Source organism: Halichondria panicea, chromosome 11 (genome assembly GCF_963675165.1).
Source record: "Halichondria panicea chromosome 11, odHalPani1.1, whole genome shotgun sequence".
NCBI classification, from domain to species: Eukaryota; Metazoa; Porifera; class Demospongiae; order Suberitida; family Halichondriidae; genus Halichondria; species Halichondria panicea.
This window is the reverse complement of record NC_087387.1, coordinates 3,841,406-3,864,520: the sequence shown is the minus strand read 5'-3', so window position 1 is coordinate 3,864,520 and position 23,115 is coordinate 3,841,406. Positions and strand designations below refer to the sequence as shown.

Below are 23,115 nucleotides of genomic sequence, written 5' to 3'. Positions count from 1 at the left end.
CTGCGGCTACGCTTCGAGGTATAAAAACTAATAATTAACGGCAAGCTTGTGCGTATATAGCTTGTAGCCAGTGCTTATTAAGCTTCTATATAGCTCTACGTACCAACTTGTCCATGTTTGAGCAGCGAGCCCCACCCATTTTCCAGCCTTCCTGGTGTTTAGCGAGCCCCAGAAAGTGTTTAGCTGCTGCGTAGATCTATAAAATCAGTGTGCCGTCAAGGCAAGGGAGTTCATGAGGAATGCAAAGTTTATGGTAGTTAAACCACACCCAGTTGCTATGATACAGACCTGGTATAAATTATTGTGAGAAATGGCTATAATTATTATATTATCCTCAAGAGCAATTAACCTCCATGGTTATACGTAGGCTTTTACAATGCTTTTGCCGATTTCATTTTTAATGTGTATTGTTCACTCTGTCTCCGTATAATTGCTAACTATAACTATACACTGCACTGGTTAACAGGGAGGTGGTACTGCTCTCTACTGGGCTAGTGGTAAAGGACATCTCAAGATAGTGCAGCAACTCATTGACAGTGGAGCAGATGTTAATGTACAAGATCATGTAAGTGCTCCATATATTGTGATGTATTACTTAACAATACAAGTGCTGCAAGCTGCGCTGTGCTAATACCTCTCACCATGTTTTGCTTTCGCTCAATAGAGTGTTATAGAAAAGCTAGAGGTAATTGAGGAGCTTAATGGAATCAGAAGCCTCTGGCTTGATGAATGATGTTTAAGGTAGTTAATCAAGGTTATTCAAGGTATCCTCCCCCGCCTACTGCTTTATGTACTGCCCAGAATCTAAACGCATGCATGTGCAGTTAACTCTACACCTCGTGCTTAGCTCATTGATTTAGCTATCTAACTACACTTTCATTACCGAGACGCGCGTGGGCGGCCACGGGTGTTGGTTTGTTTGTTACCCGAGGCGCGTGGGCGGTCACGTGTATAGTAGTCTGTTTGTTACCCGAGGCGCGTGTGGGCGGCCACGGGTATAGTAGTCTGTTGGTTTGTTTGTTTGTTTTTGATCGGCTTTTCTACTCACCTGGATGCCACAGCACTGCGTTTACAGCATGGATAGCCTTCACACAACAATATCTTGATTTAAATAGTGGCAGATTTTGATGTTAAAGCTTCTTTGTCGAGCAAAAGCTAAGAAGCTTGAACAAGCTTGTGACTAGGTCTGCTTACCTGGATGTTCTAGCACTGCGTTTACAGCATGAGTAGCCTCCACACAACAAGTTAATACTTTTGATAGTGGCAGCTTTCGGTGTTAAAGCTTCGTTGTCTAATAAAAGCGAGCAAAATGTAGAACTTGCACATGCGTTACTTATAACTGAAGTGATCCTGTACCAAGAACGATAGAACAGGGTCACTATAGCTTTAGCTGACTGGGATCCTACTCCAACCAGGACCTAGAGCCATACTTCTCTGAGACTCCAGGCTTCTCCTAATCCACAGTGCATATATCTATAGTACCACTACCTGTTCTCAAATGTTTCAGCATGCCTCCAGTCTGGTTTAGTTTTATTGCTCCTGGCTGAGTTGCTGTGCAAATCATACGTGTCACTATATGCACTGCATTATATTTCTGGTTTCTTTATAATCATGTCACCAGCCGAGGGTTTGCACTGTAGTGCTCTAGTTACCAGAGGCGCGCGTGGGCGGCCATGGGTATAGTAGTCTGTTGGTTTGTTTGTTAACCCGAGGCGTGTGGGCGGCCACGGGTTATAGTAGTCGTTTGGTTTGCTCTAGTTACCAGAGGCGCGCGTGGGCGGCCACGGGTATAGTAGTCTGTTGGTTTGTTTGTTAACCCGAGGCGTGTGGGCGGCCACGGGTTATAGTAGTCGTTTGGTTTGTTTGTTTGTGATAGGTGAATCTACTCACCTGGATGCCACAGCACTGCGTTTACAGCATGGATAGCCTTCACACAACAATATCTTGGTTTAAATAGTGGCAGATTTTGATGTTAAAGCTTCATTGTCGAGCAAAAGCTAAGAAGCTTGAAGCAGCTATGTAACTGGCTACACGTGGCCTTGATTACGTAGTTGCAGCTGAAGTGATCCGTACCAGGAACAATTGATATAATTTAATATAGTAGAAAGCTAAAATTGTGACTGGTTGTTGGCTGACTCTGGATCCTATACTCCAGCCTGGCGGAGCCATACCTCTCTAAGTCTAACACTCCAGGCTTCTTTGCTGTGATCCCAGTCTAGTCCACAGTACATGTCTAATGTGACATGCATACCATGTACCACTGCACTAGCACTCAAAGTTTCAGCATGCCTCCAGTCTGGTTTAGTTTTATTGCTTTTTGAGTTGCTCATACATGCTACATGCACTGCATTATCACTCTTCTGGTTTCTTTATTATCATGTCACCAGCCGAGGGTTTGCACTTTAGTGCTCTAGTTTGTTTGTTTGTGATAGGCTTTTCTATTCACCTGGATGCCACAGCACTGCGTTTACAGCATGGATAGCCTTCACACAACAATATCTTGATTTAAATAGTGGCAGATTTTGATGTTAAAGTTCTTTGTCGAGCAAAAGCTAAGAAGCTTGAACAAGCTTGTGACTAGGTCTGCTTACCTGGATGTTCTAGCACTGCGTTTACAGCATGAGTAGCCTCCACACAACAAGTTAGTACTTTGATAGTGGCAGCTTTCGGTGTTAAAGCTTCGTTGTCTAATAAAAGCGAGCAAAATGTAGAACTTGCACATGCGTTACTTATAACTGAAGTGATCCTGTACCAAGAACGATGGAACAGGGTCACTAAAGTAGAAAGCTTGAATTATAGCTCCTGCTGCTTTAGCTGACTGGGATCCTACTCCATGCAGAACCTGGAGCCATACTTCTCTGAGACTCCAGGCTTCTTTGCTGTGATCCTAATCCACAGTGCATAATATCTATAGTACCACTACCTGTTCTCAAATGTTCTCCAGTCTGGTTTAGTTTTATTGCTCCTGAGTTGCTGTGCAAGTCATACATGATACAACATCACTATATGCACTGCATTATATTTCTGGTTTGTTTATAATCAAGTCACCAGCCGAGGGTTTGCACTTCAGTGCTCTAGTTTGTTTGTTTGTCACAGGTATATCTACTCACCTGGATGCCACAGCGCTGCATTTACAGCATAGATAGCCTTCACACAACAATATCTTGGTTTAAATAGTGGCAGATTTTGATGTTAAAGCTTCATTGTCGAGCAAAAGCTAAGAAGCTTGAAGCAGCTATAGCTAGCTACTTGATGCAGCTGAAGTGATCCGTACCAGGAACAATTGATATAATTATAGTAGAAATATAATTATAGTAGAAAAAGCTAAAATTGTGACTGGTTGTTGGCTGACTCTGGATCCTATACTCCAGCCTGGCAGGAGCCATACCTCTCTAAGTCTAACACTCCAGGCTTCTTTGCTGTGATCCCAGTCCACAGTGCATGTCTAATGTGACATGTATACCACTAGCACTCAAAGTTTCAGCATGCCTCCAGTCTGGTTTAGTTTTATTGCTTTTGAGTTGCTCTTGCTAGTCATACATGCTACATGCACTGCATTATCACTCTTCTGGTTTCTTTATTATCATATCACCAGCCGAGGGTTAGTGCTCTAGTTTGTCCGTTTGTTTGTTTGTCACGAGTATCTCTACTCACCTGGATGCCATAGCGCTGCCTTTGCACAACAATATCTAGTGGAAGATTTCGATGTTAAAGCTTCGTTGTCTATAAAAGCTTGAACTTGGCCGTGGCAGCTAGCAAACAACACGCGGCCTTTATTCGAGATACCCTACGTATTTACAGCTGAGTTGATCCCGTACCAAGAACAATGGAAAGGGTCACTACAATAGAAAGCTAGAATTGTGACTGGTTTGTTGTCGTTAGCTAGCTGACTCTGGGATCCATGCAGGAGCAATACTTCTCTGAGATTCTTTGCTGTGATCCTAGTCCACTGTGCATATGTCCTGTTCTCAAATGTTTCCGCATGCCTCCAGTCTGGTTTAGTTTTATTGTTCCTGAGTTTCTGTGCTAGGACAGTTAAGCTTATAGTAGTCCACATCTAGGGCAATTCCCTGCATGGGGGTGTCATTTCGGTAGATTTGTGTCCTGTGGTGTGGTGAGCCTGAATGTAGTCCTCGGCAAACTGAGCTCCTTCACCACTGGTCTTTGGTTTTCATTCACTTACATGGAGGCGTACATCCTCGGGTAAACCTCCTAAAATTTTTTCGCTGACTATGAGGTCGATTACTTGGGCGATGTCAGTACAGTCTCTTGTCCATCTGGTTGCTAAGTCTGTGAGCCGGGTGACCTTAGGCGATTCTTCAGTTTTCATCTTCTGTGATCTGAATCGCTGCCGATACGTTTCCTCGTTGATATTGTATCTCCGAAGTATAGCGATCTTCAACTGGTCATAGTCATTGGATGCATCAGCTGCCATAGCTACGTGAGCCTGCTGTGCTTTGCCAGTTAGTTGAGGTGCAAGTAGGCATGTCCATCTTGACTTGTCCACTCCCATGCTACGTTCGAAGGTGATGAGATAGGCCTCGATGTCATCTGCATCTAGGAGACGACTCAACTTCAGTGAGGGTCTGCTTTCGCCAGTTGGGGGGTGAGCTGTCTTGTCAGTCACATGTCTCTGAAGCAGCGCCATCTGTTCCTTCAACTGCATGGTGGCGCTCCTCTGCAAATTGCTCCTCCCGCATTTGTCTGTCTCTAGCAAGTCGTTGTCGTCTTTGTTCCTCTCTCTGCTCTCTCTCAGTAGCGAGCTCTTCTTCTCATCTTGTCTTTCCTGTGCTATCTCCTCATCCCTTTTCCTGCGGTCCTCCAGCATGAGCTCCCGGAGAGATGTGAAGTCTGTCCCCTCGTTGCTAGACATCTTGTAGAGTCGTCCTGATCTGGTAGTCATAAACTGTAGGCCAGTGGAAAATCTGTGGCACTTTAGATCCCACCGCTGCCACTAAATGTGAGAGACCGGAGATTAAGGGTATCGAGATGGTTGAGAGAATGTATTTCACAGTCAATTCGATGGTTTCTAATACTTACAATACTCAATACTTAAATACTAAACACCTATTTCTAGAACGTTCTAGGATAATCACAAAACAGAATGCATGTTCTAGAATGTCCTACAGTGGTTTGCAGAACAGTTGTCATGCTCAGAGTAGCAGTAGGCAGTGACCCTCAAGTGTTTGTGGTTTTGTGGTCTGTTCACTAGACCTTTTACTCGTGAATCATGATCAGTTCATGGAATGAGTCCTCTTTTAAAGTTGCTGTCAAGAGCTGTACTGACCATCACTTTTAATAATTCCTCTGAATATGGTGCAGGCAGGTGCAGGCATGTTAGAGTAAACAATGGAACTTTGAACAACACAGATTTTCGAACGATTTAGCACCACAGTAAGCAAAAACAAACAGCGATATGCAGAATCTGACCCTACACAAGCCGACGTACATGCCTTAGGAACAAGCTGGGTGGAATAGCGACGTTGTAGCTCTTGCAATGATGACGTAATAATCCAGAAAACGAAAGTGTGCGATAGTTGGAATTTCGGAAAAAAGTAATGTATCCCCGAACCGAGGTACTTGCCGCTTTAATTAGCTAATATCGAGCTTTCCATCAGCTTTAGTATGTCCTATTTAGTATGTAGTGAACATAAGCAACACTAAAATTACTTCACTGCTACTCAAAACAAACAATAAACTTTCGAACAGTAAGTGCTGAATCAGCACTTTTAACACCCACTTGGATGGTTGTATAAAATCTGCTGTATACAACCTCCACGTGGGTGTTAAAAGTGCTGACATATATATGTACAGGACTGTATACAGGTATGTATTAAAAACAGAAACAACAAGCTAGAGTATTCAATTGGCACACTGAAACAAAGCATTGGACTGACTTGAGGCTGTAAATAGGCTATGGCATTATAACAATATTGTAATTATCACACTTGACTTACCAAAACATCAAACGAGCATCAACATGAACACAATGACACGTGGATTGACACCTGCCCTTTACATAATGTTTGACCCCGCCCCATTCGAACCATTGATTCCATATGTACCTTACAAGACTAGGCTGCCAGCTACTCTGCGAGTACAGATTGAGCTCAGGCTTGCGGCAGCAGTTAGAGCAAAGGTCATAGTAACAGCTTGGCTAGCCAGAATTGTGAAAAATTCATGCATGTATGTACAGCCAGCTCCTGTTCGAGCTCTATATTTTTTGACCGAACTTGATATTCATCGAACACCCGCCTACTTTTGTGTCTAGCTGCAACGAACGCTGTAACACTACTGAAAGTTAACCAACAAAATAGCAAGTTTTCTGGTATAGCTAGCCTGGCGTGAAAATCAGTCACTCATCCGTGGTGGTCGTTCGAATATATGTTGCGTTCGACCTTTGATGCCGTACTCTAACAGAAGGAGGCTGGATTCCAACCATTTTAACTAACCATTAGAAGCTTTCCGTTTGATTGGGAGGGTGTGCGACTGACAATCCTTGCCCACCCGTCCCCAATACCTTTGTATATATATATACCCTTCAATCAAACACACACAGTCAGCTGTACCGTATCCCTCGTGCGACTACACCTCGAGGCATAAAAATTAGTTCATACTAGACACAGTGTAGTCTCGTTTCAGTGCCTACAACACTTGCATGTGTGTCAACAAGAGTTCATTAGGAAGAATATGCAACTCCACTTAAAATATAGTAGGCGTTCTGTCTAGCCTATGTCTATTGGAGTTGTGTACTCTTTCTAATGAACTCTTGGAATAATACATGATCATTAAAACGTGTCTCTACATACTATTAATAGCATGGCCAGACAGCTCTCTGGATAGCCAGCCTCAATGGACACAAAGATGTCGCTCACCGTTTGATTACTGCTGGAGCCATTGTTGACCTATCAATGACGGTGGGTTCATTTCCTATCTCTGAATATCTCTGTACTGTATGATATGTACGTATCGTGGAACACTGTCTGATATGAGCATTTGATAATCTGGTATACTCCTTTCTCACAGGATGGTTTCACTCCTCTCATGGCAGCTGCTCAAGAAGGCCATCTCAGTGTTGTGGAACTACTGGTTTCTGTGGGGGCTCAAGTCAACAATCAGGACTATGTGAGTTAATTCATATCCCATTAGCTGAATATTGATGTATTCTCGCGAAAATACGCCCACCCTTTTCTACAAGAAGTCTAGGCTTATTAGGGGACTGGTCGTTTAATCGCGAACGGCGAATTTTCATTCAAATATATGCCCACCCGCGGCCTCAAATCGAGGTTTACATTTTGCTCTATGACCATTCTTATTGTATTTTCATTTTAATACATAATTATAGTATATATGAACATTTCATTGACAACAACAATGTTATAAACTAATGCATGAGTATGATTAAAGCATGACAAGAGAATGAACATGAAGAAGTGGACTCTGACTCTATTCATTGCTTGTTGATGTCAGTTGTTTGTTGATGTCAGATGTAGGAGAAACTTCTTGAAGGATGGGAGCACCTATCAGGTACTTTGTTTCAGAAAACCAAGGCAAGGTAACCTGCAAAATTAGCTAGTGTCATAACTTTCTTGGACTTTGTGTTTTCCTTTTCTTAGCATATAGGACTACTTGTTCTCTGCATATACATCTTTAGGGGCAAACAGATCCATACAGAGAAAGTTATATGTCTGATCTTGGTCCAAGCAAGGGGTATAGTCTTACTAACTACCTAAAATTTCCTTTCTTCAATAAAATTAATTAGTGAGCATGTGGCATTCAGCTACTTCCCATGCTCAACTTCTTATTCTGGGTGGGCTTATAATTGAGTGAAAATACCCTTGTGCAAGGGGATGGGCGTTTATTCAAGATGGGCTTATTTTCGCGAGGGTACGGTATACATATAGAGTTTATGTTCTCCTTTCTCACATGGTATACCACTCCCACACATAATGATACATCTATGGTAGCGATACTCCATTTTATACATCTATTTATTCATGTCATGCAACTGCCAAGGGTTGGCACTTCAGTGCTCTATAGTTAAAATAATTAGCTGGGCTATTCGTTATGTTTCGGGCATAGGTATGAAGGCTGGATTCCAACCATTGTAAATAGTTAGAAGTTTTCCGTTTGATTGGGAGGGTGTGCGACTGACAATCCTTGCCCACCCATCCCCAATACCTTTTGCTTATACCCTTCAATCAAACACAGTCAACTTTTATTACCGTATCCCTCTTGCGGCTACACTTCGCGGCATACAAATTAGTTCATACTAGACACGATGTTATCTCGTTTCAGTGCTTACAACACTTGCATGTGTGTCAACAAGAGTTCATTAGGAAGCTAGAGTATGCAACTCCACTTAAAACATATATAGTATAGGCGTTCTGTCTATAGCCTATGTCACAACCACATGCTATTTATAAGCTTAAATTAAGAACTAATTAAGAATGTTTTGCGAGTAATATGCGAATTTTGCGAGGGTTGATCAATTCGCAACAATAAAATCGCAAAACCTAAATTATTACTAGTAAAATGCACACGATCCTTGCCAAATCGCAATAGTTAGATTGCAAACAGTCAAATTTTCTGCTGATTTAGCTCATTCGCAAAGGTTTTTCACCCGCAAAATATTCTAGTAATACGGTATCCACATTGCCCAAGTGGTAATCGATAGATGGACATTATTGGCATGACTGCAGATATCTCAGCATCTCCTCAGCATCTTGGATTGAACAGCAGATTGTTCGAAAAGAGGCATATCTGGATTCATGTATGTATTCCTCTGCCTGTGTTGTTCCAAGCATGCCTGTGTGGTCTCTGGAGTCTCTGTAATGAACATTTAATAATGTTTGGCCACTTTCTGCTATTTGTTGTAGGCATGCTTGGCTGGCCTCTGGAGTCTCTGTAATGAAAACTAATGCTGGCTTCATTTAATAATGTTTGGGTGACTCTACTATTTCTGCCTGTCGAGTTTCTACAACAAGCGAGCAGTGTGTACTTTTTTGAGCGCAACAAGCCTCCAACCATGCAGAAGGTGTGACGTGACACACTGCATTTACCTAGCATTACGTGGGGCGTTGCCTATCCCTCTCTTTCGTGTATTTATGGTTATACAGAGAGGTGGCCGTTCTTGAACAGATAATGTAGTTTTAACTGAGTTCCTGACCGGTGTATATGCTAGGATTGGCCGAGGAAAACACAAAACAGCTTGAAAACAAGCTATATTGCTATAAATGGCTGGCTTGTATGTGTAGCGATTGGAGCAAAATTAGCTTTATTTACTCTCTTGACTAAAGGGCACCAGCTCACCATCAAACAACACTGCAGTGCCTACTAACTATTAGTATGTATGTACAAAGGAACCTCCATAAAACCACAGATAAACGAATAGGCAACGCCCAGCACTTCCGTTGGATGAGGCTAGTTGCGTTTAAGGATCAAAAATTGGGCGTGTGTACTCAAAATGGATCCATAAAGATTGCCCCTCTGAGAAAATTGAGCAGCTAGTTTGTACATCCTTGAGTGCAACAAGCCTCCAACCATGCAGAGGGTGTGACGTCACACACTGCATTTACCTAGCATAACGTGAGGCGTTGCCTATCCCTCTCTTTCGTTTATCTATGCATGGTTAGCCCCATGAGAATCAGCTCTGTTACTGCACACTAGTAACAATTATACTCACTACAACACATTCTTAAAATCCTACGTGGCGTCATTATAATTATAGCACTCAAAATAAAGCAACCTGAGACAAAATAATTTAAAAATAATGTTCCGTTATTCTAATATTATTCATGTCTATCGGAGGTGGTCGTTAATGGAGGTTCCACCACATATTAATTTGATGAAATGATGCTGTAATGATCATATACGTATATACGTTCTATAAATAGGGCGGAGAGACAGCTTTCTGGGCAGCCAGCTTCAATGGACGGACAGATGTTGCTCACCATTTGATCGCTGCTGGAGCCATTGTTGACCTACCAAACACGGTGGGTTCATATCAGCTGTATGACATAATTATAGAAAGTGTCACTGGAACACTGTCTGATCATCCTGGTACCCCTTTTTCAGAATGGTGTCACTGACTTCTCTCTTGTAGCTTACACATTTTACGTAATATGTACATGTCCCATACAGCCAGAAAGCTAGCTAACATGCATACATGTACGTAATTATATATGCATTCAAAGTAACACCAGGAGTACATGAATACTACTGAATATTCATGTACTCCTGGTAACACAAGTAGTGCAAACATAATTATACGTTGGAAGTAACGTTATCAATTGCGAGTTGCTTACGTGCAATTGACAGGATGTCACGTTACTTTGTGCACAGTTTTTTTCATCAGGACAGCACATTTCAACTTAATTCTTCACTTCTATATACTAATTTGCCCAACATTTATTTATTAAGTTGGCCATGTACACCTCCTCCCTCCCCGCTGTTGGCTCTATAATTTATTATTATTTAGTTGTTACCAGTCTTAATACGTATAATTATACCACACTTACGTCACCACTCATTGGTCAACAGCTAATTTTGTATATACAGAAATAACATACAGCCCCCCAGGCATGCACAGTTTTCAAGTTTTTTTTTAGTTTTTTGGAAAGTAGCAAGAGAAAGGAGCCATGCTTGATGGTACTAAGACTTCAAAGCGACAGCAGAAACACGGAAGCTGCTCTCCAACAAGATGGCTAAGCCATGGGTCGGTCCATGGGCGTAGTTTAGACACAAGAAGAGCTTGCAACTCCAGTAAAGGACGTCGAATGGCCAACTCTTGGACCAAGGAGGCTCTTGAGTATCTGTAGGTGTCAACGTGTTGCTCAACTAGCTCTTTGATGGCTGCAAAATCTGGCTTGCTCGTTTTGCAGTCTGCATCGTGGGTTGAATTGTTGCTAGTGGGAGGTCCTTTTATAGTGCAGCCAGATATACCACACCTACTCGGAGGGTATATGCATCCATAATATCCTCCACTACCTGTCAGTACCATGGTTAATAATATCTTATACTTATAGTCAGTCACGCTTAGTTCAATTTTTAAAATGACTATGTTGTATCCCTGCATTCAAATGTCATACCACAAGAATAGCAATTAGAATTCAGTTGTGCAGTCATTTTCCAGATTAGATCTTTCCATGCAAAGATATAAGTGAAAATTGTAAATTGCTAAAAGCTACAGTGGTTCCAGTCCTAGATAAAGAACTGCTATTATAATAACAGCTTCCCCTTTCTTACAGAATGGTACCACTCCTCTCATGGCAGCTGCTGAAGAAGGCCATCTCAGTGTTGTGTTGGCTCTGCTTTTTGTGGGGGCTCAAGTCAACAGTCAGGACAATGTGAGTGTTGGTATTTTGGCATATTTGCATATTGCGTACAATCATAATTATCGTTCACTCTGTCCCTCTGTCTGTATAATTGCCAATACACTGCACTGGTTAACAGGAAGGTGCTACTGCTCTCTACTGTGCTAGTCGTAAAGGACATCTTAAGATAGTGCAGCAACTCCTTGACAGTGGAGCAGATGTTCATATACAAGAACAAGTAAGTGCTCTAGACACTTTGGAGTGTCCTTTAGTTTGTGATAACCATATACAGCAGCCATCCTCTCTGATTTCATATGCTAGACACAATGTTGTCTCGTTAATAAAAAAATATCTGAGTTTGTCCATATGCACTTTATATTCAAATTCTGTTGTTGAGGTATAAATTCACCGTCAAACAACACCGCTGTGCCTAACAAGTGCATATTTGTCACACTCTGCATGTGTCAGTGAGATGATACGTGATCGCATTACAATGTATACATATACTATTATAGGACGGAGAGACTGCTCTCTGGACAGCCAGCTTCAAGGGACACAAAGATGTCGCTCACCATTTGATCACTGCTGGAGCCATTGTTGACCTGCCAAACACAGTGGGTTGATTTTGTGCAGTGTTTCCCCCAGTGTAAAGTTCAAACAGGGTGGCCAGACTATGGCTAGGGAGAAAGGGCAGTAGATAAAATTCTTGCTATGTTTGTTATTGTTAGCCTCCTTGGCAGGCCCTCCTTTTTCTGTTATTAAGAGGATAAATTGGAGGAACAAATAATTTAGAAGGAGGCGACAAAGAAAAAGGAGAACCTGCCTGGATAAGTCGCGTGATCCCTCACTGACTCCCCCACTGACGTATAGACAACATTTTATGAGCACGGGCGAGAGTACACCGCAATAACTCTCCTCCCACACAGTACTTAGAGCGAATTTATCATAATTTTATGATCTAAGTATAAAGTAGACTTCGTGAAACCTTTGTCAGTAGAGGAGTATGAAAGACTGGAGTAGACTATACCTATACTGCTGTAATAATATCTATTCTGTAGTCAAGTGGGGTCCGTTCTGAACTCAGAAAAGTTTTTTTCCTGAAATCTGGTTGAGTAATTAAAGGTACAGTGCCATTAGCGAACCACCTCCCAAGAGCAACCACACGCTATATAATAACCAAGAGCACATGTCCGAATTGAACAATAACTTCAATGTAAAGCAACCTTTCATGAGCGGCCACCTCTCTACTCTGTATAACGAGCAGCTTTCTAGTCCCCTGATCAGCTTTAGCAATGGAAAATAACCTCCCAGAATGGACAGCCACACCCAGAATTAGCAGAAAATTATTGTTGAGATATATAGCATTTTTGCACAATCGTGAAAACCTAGCTGTTGCTTGTCTCTACAGCCTTTTCAAAGCTTGTATGAGAGGTGGCTTTACATTGAAGTTATTTTAGTCCGGCCTGAGCTCTTGGCCGTTATATAGCGTGTGGTTGCTCTTCGGAGGTGGTCGTTAATATAGAGGTTCCACTGCATGCATGTACTTCACTTTGACAATCATGTACCGTACAGCAGGAAATTTTCGTGAGGTGCAAAATTTCGCGTTTTTCGAGGGTAGACAGAAGAAGCGAAAATTATAACTGCATGCGATAATTAAATTCCCACGCAGCGGTATTTCACATACAAAGTTATTGGTGGGTGTGGTTTCCTGGCATAGAAACGTGAATATAATTATTAGAACTCATAAAAAATTTCTGCTGAGCGAAAATGTCCTGCTATACGGTACTTCACTCAGACAATCATGTAGCAAATATTAGATAATTGGCTATAGAGATTCATGGTTGCTATGATCTAATAATAATTATTATGCTTATGTGCACTGTTTAGGAAGTTTCTACGTGATGTAGATGCCCAAAGTAAACAGTGTCTAACTATTATTTACTGTAGGTAATAGGTAATTAAGCCCTCGTCTACGATGTCTCCAGACTTGATTCTAGTGTACTTTATGTGGAAGTCTGCAATATGCGTAGGCATGCTGTAGCTTTTGGCCTTGCCAGGCTCCGCCCAGCTAGTGACTGCCCACCTTCACTTGTCTACCGTCACGCGGCTTAGCAAGGCATGCAGGCTCTCCTTTTTCTTTGTCTCTTCCTTCTTTCTTTATTAATCCCTTAGAAAATGAACAGAAAAAAGAGGGCCTGCGAAGGAGGGCTATTTATTTGGCATGCACACAGCTTGACTTCTCAATGTCCTCAACACATGCAGTACGTGACAATATTGTGTGACCACAATAGAGAGAATCTGTACAGTGCCCATGCATGCAGGAATTTCTCCGAATTCAATTAGCTTATCAACACTGCACACACAAGACTTACATGTATACAGATTCAAATAGGGCTGGGCTTAGCGTTAGGCCTTGCCAAAAGTAATATTCCAGAATAATTTTTTGAATAATAGGCAGTCTTTTGAATAATAGGCACTGTGAAAATAGTTAATGATATTCATTGAATTGCACATGCGCAGTAGCTCACAACACGCCCACATTTTACACGGCAGTAAATTAATTGTAGTCCAATCATGCAATGTTGAAACTACATTTTTGGTACTATTTCGCTGCTGTGTATGTTGAATAATAGGTGTTAATTATTAATAGGTGCGAATAATAGGTAAAAAATTTGAATGTTTGGCACAGGCCTACTTAGCGTGTGGGGGAAACACTAAGTACGTGTGATGTACAAATTTCTATTGAAAATTTGTCTGTGAATATTTTTTCCAATCTGTTTTCAGTATGGCTTCACTCCTCTCGAGATAGCTTCTCAAGAAGGCCATCTAAGTGTTGTAGAACTACTGGTTTCTGTAGGGGCTCAAGTCAACTGTCAGGACAATGTGAGTTATATTTGCAATTGCCTCTACGTAGCTTCTTAAATTCAAAATAAAAATAAAAAAAATTGGCTGCCTTGAGAAATAAGGTTTGCACATGTTAATGTAAGTGTGTGAACACGTTTTCATTCGCTACAATCATGTATAATTATTATTTTAGGTTGGAGGTACTCCATTGATGTACGCTACAATGAACGATCACTCCTCCATTGTTGAGCTACTCCTCTCAAAGGGAGCTGATCAATCTCAAAGATGAGGTCAGTGTGATGGTCAGAACTACATTGTTTATAATTAGTTACACCAAAGATAAGTACACTCTCTCACGTTTCCGACTTTTCACTATAGTAAAAGGTTTTGTTTGTGGCATACCGTGAAATTTTCACTGTTTTCATGGGTTCACTGTTTTCATGGGTTAGCAATCCTAATTGAAAATATTTTGTTAATTAGCTACAAGATGGAAGGCGTGGCCTGGGAGTAGCCCTGAGATTACTATTCATTCGACATTGCTCTTTCATTCCCAATAATTATAATTATTATATTCAAGCCTGTTTTGTGGCTTGAATAATATAATTGAATAATATAATTTGGTCACAATAAAATTGATGTGTCCTCTAGATCTCGTTTTTTCTTAACTATATAACAGCTAGTGGATTGCAACCTCTTTCTTGTCAGATTATTTTTATGCTTAAGGAACTTTATATAAATGCCACTCTGCGCATGAAAAATACATACGAAGTTTACACAATAATATTATTCAAGATGCTGCTGCTGCCTGTATAAAAATGTTATTAGTAGTAAGCAGTCAACCCACGGACGGAATTGATTCAACCATTCCTTTAAAATTTCGCGCTTTTTACAGTAGTATAATTTGAGGAGAAATGCTATAGATTTTACTATCTCAAATCCCAGTTTTCTTTTCTGCAGGACGGAGGTACAGTATGTATGCTGTGTTGAGCTGAAAATGGGCACATGTTTCAATTGTAGAATTTTTATTATTGTGTTGTGCTGTTAATTTTACCACTTTTTTGTCCATGCACATGTACGTTCGCGTGGTCACTTGTATTATAGTTATTGTTTTAGACTTAATTACTGTGCACGTGGTTATAATTAGTTGTTTAGTTACCATGGTTTTTGTTAAGGAATGTTTATTAGTCTTTAGAGTTTCCTGGAGCAGAGTCTCCCTCAAAAGTTTTTGTTCTGAAGTTATAGTTATTTGTTAAACTAGTACCAGACTATACCCTGCATGTATGATCAGTTTTGTCAGTTGTTCTCTATTGTTGTATGAAGTTCTATATATCACTCTAAACTAAAGTAGAAGATACGCGATTTACCGCTGCTTTGTTCAAACACTCTTGCCAAAAACTTATCCTCTTTTTTTGTAAGTATACCATTACGGAGTTCTATAGTAGTATGTCTTTCTTTATATCATTGTCCTTTAAAAGTCGTCTTAAGAAATCGGCCTCTCTTATAGTATACGTGCAAGTACAAATCACAGTATTTATAATTATCGACAGAAAAATAATGACAATACATAACTACGGACAACCTTTAATTTGTAGCCTAGTTTGGCTATAATTTTATACTAATTTTTGTTTTCCCCTATAGTGTGATACCTTTTGTGCAAAGAACTTGAATATACATGACTGTACATAAAAAAGTTGTTGACTTGTAATGCAGAAATACTGCACACGAAAATTAAGACTCTCGATCCACTATAATCGTTACACCGTCGGTATGAACAAAGAATTTTGGGGGTGTTAGAATATGCATCCAGGGCCCTAAGAGGCCAGGAGTGCATAAAAGAGAATGCGTTTTTGAAGCTTAAGTACTGGTATAGCGATAGATAACTGTGCACGTGGTTACAAATTAACGGCATTCTACATGTACGTGCATGTATAATTAAATAGGGGGGTAAATTTTCATTGGGGAGATACATTCATTAATGTGTATACATTGAATTGATGTAGCGGAAAACCGTTAGCTTTTTTTGCAATCCTCCGTGCATGCAAATAATCGTGCTATATATACTTGATTCTAGCACATGTGGGAATGTAGACGGGTGTCGCACGGAAGGAGGGGCTTAATTTTCACTGTTATCGTGGGTTAGTAATCATACGAAAATTAATTCATGAATGTGAACAATTAAAGGCGTGGCCTAGGAGTGCTTCCAGTTAGCAGTCAACCCACGAAATTCATTCAACGAAATGATTTAGAGGCCAATTTACAAAATTTAAGTGCCTCAAAAATTTAGCCCTATACAGTAGTAGAATAGAATAAGTACATTTTGCACGTGTTGAGCTTATGAAGGGGATCAAAATCGTGTACTCACAAAACATTCTAGTTATACGTACTTTCTAATCGAAAAATGTTATATACCTGCCAATAAAAAAGTGTGCCCTGATAAAAGTATTATACCTGCTAAGTATATCCCCATTGAGTTATGGTACTTAATGGTTGATAACGTTGTTTAGCGCACCACAGTGCAGTTATAGAAGTCACAACTGACCTTCAGCAGTTTTTGAATTAAGAGTATAATTTTAGTCAATACTTATAATATAAGTGATCGGGTAGCTACATACGTAGTTACGTAGTGTCACTACGGTATTAATATGTTCCAAAGTTCATATTTGCGTGGTATGGTATAATATTATATGGAGCGTTTAGATACGAGCGTTTAGATACTCAGGAGTAGACATACTCCAGCAATGACCCACTTGGATGGAGATTCCTTGGTCTTGAGGTTGAACGTCCATACGTAAGTTGGCCCTCTCATACGTGTCTTATATACAGGACACTGGTAGAAATTTTTTACATCTTGTTTATCAATTGGGATAGCTTTAATGAAGATGACAGGCATTTTCGGTGTCAGCTCTTTCAAACTTGACTCCTGAATCAGACTGGTTTGCGTGTCCCAACGAGCTCCCTCCATAAACAGCCCATGTACATATGAGCCTTCACGAGGGGGGCTGCTGAAATCATCACGATTCTTTTTTGTGACGTCACATTGTAGGCACATTTTGTCTAGAGGCCACTCGTTCTTGCGAGCCATAGATTGCATAATAGCCGTGAGGAAGGACTGAGGATTGAAGAAGCCGGCCAGCCAGATACATGAAGGCATGCCAAAATCTGACACCCAACTATCCAATTCGCGGATTCTTTGACCGAGATCGACGTACCAAGCAGCGAGACCATTCATCGAAGGGTAGGCTCGGTTTGTCCAGCTCTCGGGGACAGTGTTGAAAAAAAGAGCATTCTCCAGACTCTCCATACCAGCCGTAATGGTCAGTTCACCCTAAGCAAAAAAACAACGTTGGCTGATGCATACACCTTTACTATAGGAGCAGTATAATAATTATCAGCAGTAAATTGACGTGTGTCCAATAAAGCAATTGTTTACCTTGAGTCCAAGGTCGAGCTCCTTGAGTGTTCTCCTAATCTCGTTTGTGAGCGTGTTCATTCTCTCGCACTCTTGTAGTGCCACCAGCACATACGGTGTCTTATCCTCTGCTTTGCCATGTAAGTCAGTCATATTGAAGCTATCAGGAAGTTTCTCGAGACACTCGTCAAGTAACGACTTCACCTAAATAGTGCATATAGATTAAAACGAGAAACTGACTAGACACTATCAGGGGCGTTTCTAGAAAAGCCTGTATAGTGGGGTGCTCAGAGAAAAAAGGGGCTCATGCGAGCAAAAAAATGTTGGCTATACAACCCTTAAATAGTGTGGCCACGCCTATTACTGCGTGTAGATCAGCACCAAACACAAACACATAATTATACAAAGAGATTTAGTTTGCAGTTTGCAAATTCAATCTAACAAGCGATTGTTCGGTAAAATCGGTTTAAATCCCCTGATTCTAGCGCTGGACACACCACAGACTATTTTTAATGCTGGTTAGTGATAATAAAAATGCATCTTGTGAGAATGACAAAAATACACAGTACACCTCAAAACACCTTTTCCTCTCTAGTGGTACCAGAGGCACCAGCCCCGGATGAGTCCCTAGGTTGCATCTCCAACACAGTGCGGAAAAGATTCTCAGATGTGGTTGTGAGGAAACCAATCTCCGCATTGGAGTGCATGCCATAGAGGTAGGGGCTCTCGGGAGGAAGGTTTTCAGAAATGTACTTGTGGTAGCCAATGTAGTCGAGGTTGGGTGGGGTGGCAAAGCCAGGGGCCAGCAGAAGCTCACCATCAAGCTGAGAAAAAGTTTATGAGTTACGTACAAGCGTCCTAAATACTGATTAGCTCCCAGTTAAGGACCCTACCTACACCCATGCGAAAGACTTGCAGTTTTACATACACAGAAGAAAATTAATACTTAACACCAGCACACCTGCTCAGGTTTCATGAACACTTCAAGGTATGTTTTGCAGAGTCTCCTGTCCCAATCGTCAGTGATGTGACCACCATACATGATCTCACCAAACAAGTAACGCAGGTCAGTCCATGGGACCTGATCATGAATTAACGACAACCAATTATGAATAAAACATCAAGTTACTCAGGCTATAGAATATTTTCATCACAAATCTTGGGTCTAGAATTGCATCATGAAACTATTATAGTGACAACCATAATAATTATGCACATCTGTTTTGAGCAGAATATGATTTGTAGATGCAGGTCACATAGCCATTACTACATGTACACACACACCTTAGCATTGGCTTCCAAGTAGTTATACAGCACATTGACGCTAATGGTCAGATCACCAGTAGTGAAGGGGTAAGGTCTATTCCAGCCCTGGGGACCGAACTTCCTCCTCTCAATCAGTACAGCATGAAAGTATACCAGCGAGAAGAGTAGGCTCTTGAACTCATTCTCACGAGAGCACATTTCTAGGGTCTCCTATAAATATTACTACAGTAATGCTCCACCGAAGCAACATGATTTGTGCATGTCTACATTCTGCGTGGCTGTCACAACCAGCTACTATGCTTACGGTCGCAGATGACATAATGATTTTTCCGTGGTTCCTAAATACACTTATGTACCTGAGTGAAGTTGTCCAAAGCCTTGTGGAGGTTAGCCAGCATGCCAGTGGGGGGCTCATTGGTGATCTTGATGGAAGACTCAAGTACACCCTGTATGGAGGAAACAGGTGTTTTGACTCTGCTGATCGAACCTAGGGGAACAGATCTATTTTCGTGGTGTAAAAATGTGTGGGCAAGCTGGCCTCGATGAAAATTTTCCTCACAAAAACCTAGTGCGTGATTTACCGAAACGCACGTAATATAGTGCATCACCACTGTTAAAGTTTAACGAACTTTAACACCACAAAAATTACCCGTCATACCACCCTTCTACCGTTACGCGACTTTCCATTCCAGGCTCTCCTCTTTCTTAACTCCAATCAGTAATACCGTTTTTATATTATTGAACGATTGTGACAAGGATAGTTTCAGTGTGCAGTTGATTGCAGTGCACTTGCAACAAAGGTGTCTGGCAGTAAACTTAAGGTTACGGTATACTAATTGCTCATGAATAATTCATGAGATATTTATTTTCTTTATTTCTCATTACTACATTATTTTTGTAACTAGCAATGATTATCAATGAAAAGAGAACATAAAACAATGCTAGCTATTATTGTAGCTAAAAGTATCTATGTCTTATAATCCAATGAAGTGGTCTGAGGTCAGCTGGAAAAAACTGAAAATTTTAGCGTCAAGTTTTGTTGACTGCATAGCTTCCAGGTTGTCTTTCTGACCAGTATTCGATACCTAAAGACTTACTGGAGGGCGACTCGAAGAGATCTTGTTCATAGAGACCTTACAGCAAAAAATATATCCTTGTTACTACTCTACAGTCGCCATATTAGCCTACAAAAACAGCTAGAAATGGCCATAACTTTGTTTCAACTTACTCTCTTGGGAAAAACTCTTCAAGTCGCCCTGCCCCTTTATTCGTATAATAAGAAACAGCAGACTATACGGTAAGGAGGGGTTTCCTGATGCTTAGAATTGACGCCAAGTGACTCTTTTACTAGTGTACTGCATTGAACACCCACGCAAATTTGAGCGTGGGTGGAACAGTATACCGCAACCTTAACTCTAACGTACGAAATTTCAGCTAGACACATGATATGAGTATGGTAATCTACGTAATAGCGCATGGTTTTGCTGTTCAGCAATTTTCTCTAACCGTTGCAAGTGCACTACATCAACTGTACATGTGAGGGCATACCTGAGGAATGATATGCGAGTCTGGAGTTGGTGCTGGTTCAGCAGACATGTAGACACGATAAGCAGAGTGACTCCCCTCACTGTACGTCTCTAGTTTCTTCTCCAGTTTAGAGAGCCATTTGGCCACCAGATGAATGTTCTACGGAGATGGCATAAACATAATTATAGATTTCCTCCATTTGCATTTTCCATTTAAGCATGCATAGCAGCAGCAACCATTAAACGATATTTTGTAAAACCAACGAAAGATCTGAACATACCTGCAGGATAACCCAGTGTCCTTCCTTTGATGCTATGTCCAGAGCATTTTCAGCGACTATCTCTTGGCCCTAAAATCAAAATTAATTGAATTTCCCGGCCACATACATGTAAATACTGACATAATGAAAGCACCTGGTGCTGATGCCTCGGTGGAGATGCCAAAGCTACATAACATAAAGCTACTAATAGCTTTTATACACACACATTTTACATTAATTAATTTTGCTGCAAGCAGGAAGAATCCAGAATCACAGGGAAACTGAAGAGTGGATAATGATCGACCATGATTGTTGTTAAAAACGATCGATGCCAAAAGTTCTAGACTAAAATCAATGGCTGCATCAGCAGAGCAGAGCCATGCAGCTCTCTTCTCACTCTTGCTAGCTAGCGTTCTAGTGCAGAGCTAACGACTGAGTAGATTAGCAACACTCGGTGAACAAGTTTTGCTACGCACTCTTCTGAAAAGGCTGCAATGGCATTCCAAGTAAGCAAAACTAGAGAACGAATTATTATTTTGCAAATCCACGAATTGAAATCCAAGAAGCCTATAGAAACTCTTACTTGCACTTGATTCGTCTTTGAGCAGCTGTAGCAGTCTACACAGACAGATAGGCAGACAAACACACTACCGTATACCTCGCTTGCACATGCGCACCGAGGCATAATTATGTAAGCGAAGTAACAAAAAGACTTCTGTGCAGAAAGAACTCTATGCCATCGTAGCTCAGATTCTGTAAATCACTTTAATGCATAGTATGCAAATATTGGGCTTCGAATATAGCCCGACCATACAACCTCAATGTAACTTCTCATGATTATCCCCTCACCTGCCCGAGGGAGACATTGTGGAAGTTGCCATTGTCTAGAGTGAACCCGAGCTTCCTCCCAACAGCCTCCACATCTTTAAGCGGGTTCACCCCAGGACTGAGCACGAAGAACACAGGTGTGGCAGGCCCGGTCTCTTCGTAGGACACCTCGAATGGGATGGTTCGCTTCTCAATATACCGGTGACCAAGTTGCTCCTCAACATACAATCTGTGGTGAAGGTGGAAAATAAATGTTTGGCGCTGTCAGAGAAGAACAAACTGGGCTAAAAATCAATATTTTGTATGTTCAATTAAAACCCTTTAGGCTAACACTCAATGTCTTATGGTCCAATCCAAAATTTCTATGCTTCCTTATCAACTCACTAGTTTAGACATGCATTGACTGCATGTCTAACTACCAGGCATAGTATAATGGCATAATAATTAAGTTTTAGTTGCCAGAAAACGAAACTTACGTGACAGCGTAGGTCATTCTGTCAGGCCTTAATGCCCGCATCATACAGAGCTTCTGTAGGGAATTCTTATTCTTCCACTCCTGAGGGTACTTCTCTTTCTCTGGACACTCACTATCCACAAACTTCTTCCAACGTTTGGCAGAACCCTAAAATGAATGAGAGAATATAATAGATGGTAGACAATACACAAAGCCAGACAGGACTTGTTCAACATGCCCCATGTCCCTCATTTGTAGTGTACAGTACAGATCAGACGAAAGTTTACTCGAGTGAAATTTGTGTGCTCACGAGGTCACGATATTGCCCTTGTGCAAGTTGTGAAAGTCGGAAGTCTTAACTGCAAAGAATAGCTCTTCTTTATGTATACGGCTGCAGTGCTCACTCAGTCAGAAAGAAAAACCATAGTTATAGTGTTGACCACTCTGCAAGCTAACACAAGAAGGCTGCCTCAAGAACTCAAGAAATGGCGAGGAATATACCTCAGGCAAAACTATGGTTGAGATGACTGGCACCTTACTCAGAGATATAGAGTGTTCGCGGGGACCTCGCGAGCGATTAGTTTACTCGCATTAAACTTATCGTCTGATCTGTACTGTAACACAAAGTTACATACTGTATTTACTTGATTAAACGTCCGGGCGTTTATTTCCTAGCAGCATCTGTAGAGGGGGTGTTGAAACGAGATGGGCGCTTATCCGAAACGGGCGTTTATTGTTTTGTCTACTTCAAACTCTTGCTCATCAGCAGTTATTATGCTCTTTTTGGCTGCTGCCACAGCTCTCCGCTTCAATCTTAAGTCGTAGGAGTGGTGTTTCTCCCTCTGTGTCCTCTCTGCCATCATAAACAGTTATTCTATGCGTTGCCATTGTTTCAGCGGTTCCACGTACTAATTCAGCTCCACCCACAGTTCCACGCCCCATACATCCATGGGCGATTATTTAAGAGGGGCATTTATTGAGCTTTTACCATGGGTGTTTAAACGAGATGGGCGTTTAATCAAGTAAATACGGTACATACATGTAGTTTTGTGTGTGAAATAGAGAGCTTAAAATCATAAATCAGTGCTTCTCCTAAAGCAGGAAAGTTGGGCAATGCGTCCCCTTTACCACACAAAGTAGGTGTGGTCCTTAGCATACAGAAAGGACTGTCAAAACAGAATCCTGGTAGCTAGCCTATGTTTTTATACCTAGT

At 41.2% G+C, this 23,115-nt stretch overlaps 2 protein-coding genes across 6 annotated transcripts in view; one reads left to right on the top strand and one right to left on the bottom strand.

Moving 5' to 3' along the window:
• The window catches only part of LOC135344350 (ankyrin-1-like), an 86,828-nt gene extending 71,337 nt beyond the window's left edge, over positions 1-15,491 (top strand). Inside the window, exons 21-30 of the mRNA XM_064541558.1 lie at positions 467-565; positions 6,819-6,917; positions 7,027-7,125; positions 9,897-9,995; positions 11,250-11,348; positions 11,455-11,553; positions 11,831-11,929; positions 14,100-14,198; positions 14,353-14,449; positions 15,117-15,491. Of these exons, the coding sequence (XP_064397628.1) occupies positions 467-565; positions 6,819-6,917; positions 7,027-7,125; positions 9,897-9,995; positions 11,250-11,348; positions 11,455-11,553; positions 11,831-11,929; positions 14,100-14,198; positions 14,353-14,448 (888 nt within the window). The 3' untranslated portion in view covers position 14,449; positions 15,117-15,491. The remainder of the gene's footprint in view (positions 1-466; positions 566-6,818; positions 6,918-7,026; positions 7,126-9,896; positions 9,996-11,249; positions 11,349-11,454; positions 11,554-11,830; positions 11,930-14,099; positions 14,199-14,352; positions 14,450-15,116) is intronic.
• The window catches only part of LOC135344344 (dynein beta chain, ciliary-like), a 159,880-nt gene that overhangs the window by 87,131 nt on the left and 49,634 nt on the right, over positions 1-23,115 (bottom strand). The window contains exons 76-85 of one of the 5 annotated variants that reach the window (XM_064541520.1): positions 21,925-22,070; positions 21,470-21,677; positions 20,642-20,710; positions 20,383-20,520; positions 19,191-19,280; positions 18,853-19,044; positions 18,530-18,649; positions 18,150-18,392; positions 17,590-17,772; positions 16,725-17,484 (exon numbers count right to left, since the gene is read on the bottom strand). The exons of 2 other annotated variants lie outside the window; for them this stretch is intronic. In XM_064541520.1, the coding sequence (XP_064397590.1) occupies positions 16,867-17,484; positions 17,590-17,772; positions 18,150-18,392; positions 18,530-18,649; positions 18,853-19,044; positions 19,191-19,280; positions 20,383-20,520; positions 20,642-20,710; positions 21,470-21,677; positions 21,925-22,070 (2,007 nt within the window). In that variant the 3' untranslated portion in view covers positions 16,725-16,866. Of the gene's footprint in view, positions 1-16,724; positions 17,485-17,589; positions 17,773-18,139; positions 18,393-18,529; positions 18,650-18,852; positions 19,045-19,190; positions 19,281-20,382; positions 20,521-20,641; positions 20,711-21,469; positions 21,678-21,924; positions 22,071-23,115 lie in introns of those variants that run through there. 2 more of the 5 variants (XM_064541521.1, XM_064541519.1) reach the window with 2 other exon arrangements.